The 4,048-nt window shown below is 27.8% G+C and overlaps 2 protein-coding genes across 2 annotated transcripts; one reads left to right on the top strand and one right to left on the bottom strand.

Moving 5' to 3' along the window:
* Positions 1 to 514: 514 nt before the first annotated feature.
* On the top strand, positions 515 to 2,575 carry LOC113518154 (probable dimethyladenosine transferase). Its single transcript, XM_026902936.3, has 5 exons — positions 515 to 723; positions 820 to 1,006; positions 1,171 to 1,474; positions 1,796 to 2,017; positions 2,378 to 2,575. The coding sequence occupies exons 1-5, from the start codon at positions 666 to 668 to the stop codon at positions 2,525 to 2,527; spliced, it is 921 nt and encodes a 306-aa protein (XP_026758737.1). The 5' UTR covers positions 515 to 665; the 3' UTR covers positions 2,528 to 2,575.
* Positions 2,561 to 3,886, bottom strand: LOC113518156 (NADH dehydrogenase [ubiquinone] 1 beta subcomplex subunit 6). Its single transcript, XM_026902937.3, has 3 exons — positions 3,505 to 3,886; positions 3,198 to 3,299; positions 2,561 to 2,833 (listed from the first exon to the last, which is right to left on the bottom strand). The coding sequence occupies exons 1-3, from the start codon at positions 3,745 to 3,747 to the stop codon at positions 2,693 to 2,695; spliced, it is 486 nt and encodes a 161-aa protein (XP_026758738.1). The 5' UTR covers positions 3,748 to 3,886; the 3' UTR covers positions 2,561 to 2,692.
* Between the last annotated feature and the right edge of the window lie 162 nt (positions 3,887 to 4,048).

Below are 4,048 nucleotides of genomic sequence, written 5' to 3'. Positions count from 1 at the left end.
AAAATTCTGAACATTGATTATTAAAGGTAGAATAAATTAGTTTATAATCTATAGAAAAAAATTGGAGTCAAATTTATTCCTTAATATATAATTTTAACGTAATTGTTATACAAAATTACTATTTATATACTATCATAAACTAAATATTAATTAAGTCTATTACAGTTTACTTCATATTATCTTCATTTAAGTCAAGACTTTTAAACTAAATCAAATCTATTCGAGAAAGAATTTAATAAGACTGATTCTGAGGTGCAACTTCCCTATCACTACCTTTAAATTTATAGTTTTGCGAAATTACTGTTTTATGGAACATCATATACTAAAATTATAAAAACTTTGCCTTAAATTTATTAAAAATTAGTTCATGTTGATAAAAATTTTGTTGAAATTGAAATCTTAATCTGTTACTATATAATTAAATTTTTATTCTCAAAAATATAAATTATTTAATTCATGGTATCGATTCTGAAATAAATCACAGTCACTTGCCTACTTTTATCCAAAATCTTTGACTTTCATATTATGTCATTTTAACAAGCGATTGCCCACTTACTCTGTGCAACTTTTGTCTTAATTTTCACATGTTTTTAAAACATATTATAAATATCGTGTTTTGATAAAATACGATCTGTTTCTGACTGATTTAATTTAATATTTTCATAATGCCGAAAATCAAAGCAGAAAAAAAGTCTAGGATTCATAATGATATTGCTAAACAAGGTGAGTCAAAAATATTGATTTAATATTATTGTATTTGGTTATAATATTTGTACTGTGAGTACTGGTGAACTAAAATGAAAATATCTTTTATTTTAGGTATACAGTTTAATAAAGATTTTGGCCAACATATTTTAAAGAATCCTCTTATTATTACATCTATGCTTGATAAAGCTGGTTTAAGACCCACTGATGTCGCCTTAGAAATCGGTCCCGGTACTGGAAACATGACCATCAAATTGCTGGACAGAGTCAAAAAAGTAATAGCTTGTGAAATTGATACAAGGTATTTACAAGGTCAGAATGTAACAAAATGAGTGCTTGAGTTTGCTCCAAAGTTAAATATACTTTTTTTTTAACCTAAGCATCTTTTGTACATTCAATATACCATACATTAATGTCAGACTTTTTTTTTATAAAAGGTAGTAATCAAACTTTCTTTAATTACAGACTTGTAGCTGAACTTCAAAAACGTGTTCAAGGTACTCCTTATCAAGCTAAATTACAGATACTTGTTGGAGATGTTTTAAAAACAGAATTGCCTTTTTTCGATATATGTGTAGCAAATATTCCCTACCAAATTAGTTCACCTTTAGTGTTCAAATTGTTGCTGCACAGACCATTCTTCAGATGTGCAGTCTTAATGTTCCAAAAAGAGTTTGCACAAAGATTGGTTGCAAAACCAGGAGACAAGTTATATTGTAGATTGTCAATTAACACTCAACTGCTGGCACGAGTTGACATGTTAATGAAGGTTACATTTTTTTTTTCAATTAATATAATTTTTTAAAATTATTTATATTGGCTTTATTTATTTACTTATGTGCATATATAACAAATTAGACATAACACCTTATGGATTTTTTTACCAGTAAAGTGTGCATCATATATTGTTGACAGTAATAATTTTGGGATTGCCCAACTTTATAAGTAAAGCCAATATAAATATTATTAAAATGTGACAATTAATAGTTTATTTTAGTTTTTTTTTTTTTTTTTTTTTTAATAAAATTAGTATTATATAAATATTGCTCATTTAATACACTTGAATATTAATTGTAGGTGTATTTTTTAGGTTGGTAAAAATAATTTTAGGCCACCACCAAAAGTTGAATCTAGTGTGGTGCGGATAGAGCCACGGAATCCTCCTCCACCAATAAATTTTGTTGAATGGGATGGTCTGACAAGGATAGCATTTGTTAGAAAGAACAAAACTTTAGCTGCTGCTTTTAAACATGCCACTACAATGGCTGTAATGGAGAAAAACTACAGAGTACACTGTTCTTTAAATAATAAGGTAAATTTAAGCTTGACTAATATATCTTTTAACACAATTATTGTGGTTCTGTTAAATGAAAAATTTCTCTCAATGTTGCGTCTTTTCTATATTATTTTTTATTTTACTAGTAAGATTTTATTCATAAACAATAAATGATGATGTGAAGAAATATAAATTTCACTCTTTCATATGAATCACTAAACAACAAAGTTTTGTTTTAAGAGGTATAATTAAAATAATATAGGAATATAAGATTATACATACATATTTTACCCAAGGAGTAGAATTTAAAGCAGATCAAAAGCTTCATGAATTGATATAACTGATATTGTATACATTTGATAATATCTCTTAGTAAAATATAAAATTTATTTATAGGAGGTGCCTGAGGATTTTGATATAAAACAAAAAGTGCAAGATATTTTAACAAAAGAAGAAGCTGACCAAATGAGAGCAAGGACTATGGACATTGATGACTTCATGAAATTATTACATGCTTTCAATGCAGAAGGAATACATTTTGCATAATTATTTTATAAAATATTTAAAAATAAAACTAAATACAAATTAATAAAACTTTATTAACTAATAATATATTTTTTTAACTAGATGTTGCATATATAGATGTTAGATATAGGTAAAATTATAATTTTTTTATTGTAATTCAGTGATATAAACATATTAACTATAAGTTTAAATTACTGAATTCTTGAAGTTCCTGTCGGCATAATCAGAAGGCTTGGATCTTTCAGATTTGAATGGGAAACCTGGTTGGCCTGGAAGAACTGTGGGTTTGGTCCTCAAAACTCTCCAACCACCTTTCTTTGTCCAATCCTATGATAATAAAATCCTATTAATATAATAAATGCAAAAATTTGTAGCAATAGATGAATATTTGTTACACTTTCATGCAAAAACTACAGAATGGACTTGAATGAAATTTGGTACAAAAAATGGAATGTTTTATGATTCATATATAATTGCTTATTAATATTATTAAATAACTATATAATTTTGTATGTTGATATATAATAATATAACTACAGAGCAATTTATAAATATAAAATTTTTGTACAACATGCAGTAACATTGCTGACAACCCATCTGATAGAAGTTGTCACTATTATCTATAGATATGAATTACACTGTGATGTATACAGTAATTGTTGCAGTTTAGAAGAAAATAAAATCGACTTACATTTCCTTGGTATTTGAAATAATAATGTACAGAAAGTACACCAATAGCAATTAGACCAAGCTTTCCAGTAATATATCTATAATTTACAGCACGCTCTTCACCCTGCAAAAAACTACATATCTGTTACTTGTTCTACATTTTTGTAAACAAATTTTTATTTGTATGTACAGGTATAAAATTTCAAATGGCAATAACAAAACATATGTATGCTACTTCATAGAAACATCTAGAATAATTATAAAAGGATCACATTGTTAATAACAAATATATTGTTATTAAAAGGTTATAAACAGTTATGTAATACTACCAGCATTGGAATAAGGGCAGTGAATAATTTATCCAAGGGTTTGCGATAGAAACGACGAATGGGGTTAGTCCTTTCTCTCCAATATTCCTCTACATATACAGGTTCGTTGGGAGCCAAGACTTGATCTTTTAACCACTGTTTGCGCCAAGCTCTTTCAGCATCGGTCATACCCATACATCGTTCCCTCTCAGAGGCCACTCGACCGGCAATGGTCATAGGCTTTACGCCCGCTGTTTGTGCCATTTTTCTTTATATCTTATTGATTATAATTATTCAAGTTATAACTATACAGAAGAGAATAATAAGGAGAAAAGCAAAATTTAAGAATACTCAACAAATATCATTCATTCGCTAAGTCAATGACATTTGAATCCGTCAGTGTAAGTCAACTGTAGCTATTAAAACAAGCCTAGATGTCGGAAACCACAGAGTAAATAACCACTATGTTATCTTAGTACGTTATTTAGAAAAAGAATTCGGAAATCTCAAAGATTTCGAAATCTGACGGCCTACTATGAAATGTTTTCCGAAATTTCGGAGCCGA

Source organism: Galleria mellonella, unplaced genomic scaffold, assembly GCF_026898425.1.
Source record: "Galleria mellonella isolate WM207_F2 unplaced genomic scaffold, CSIRO_AGI_GalMel_v1 utg132, whole genome shotgun sequence".
Lineage (NCBI taxonomy): Eukaryota > Metazoa > Arthropoda > Insecta > Lepidoptera > Pyralidae > Galleria > Galleria mellonella.
This window is presented reverse-complemented; position numbering and strand designations above follow the sequence as displayed.

Coding starts and splice junctions, on each gene's coding strand:
- LOC113518154 (XM_026902936.3), top strand. CDS start 666: ATGCCGAAAATCAAAGCAGAAAAAAAGTCTAGGATTCATAATGATATT. Junction 724..819: donor TAATGATATTGCTAAACAAG/GTGAGTCAAAAA, acceptor CTTTTATTTTAG/GTATACAGTTTAATAAAGAT. Junction 1,007..1,170: donor GCTTGTGAAATTGATACAAG/GTATTTACAAGG, acceptor CTTTAATTACAG/ACTTGTAGCTGAACTTCAAA.
- LOC113518156 (XM_026902937.3), bottom strand. CDS start 3,747: ATGGCACAAACAGCGGGCGTAAAGCCTATGACCATTGCCGGTCGAGTG. Junction 3,300..3,504: donor CTGCCCTTATTCCAATGCTG/GTAGTATTACAT, acceptor AGTTTTTTGCAG/GGTGAAGAGCGTGCTGTAAA. Junction 2,834..3,197: donor ATTTCAAATACCAAGGAAAT/GTAAGTCGATTT, acceptor TTATTATCATAG/GATTGGACAAAGAAAGGTGG.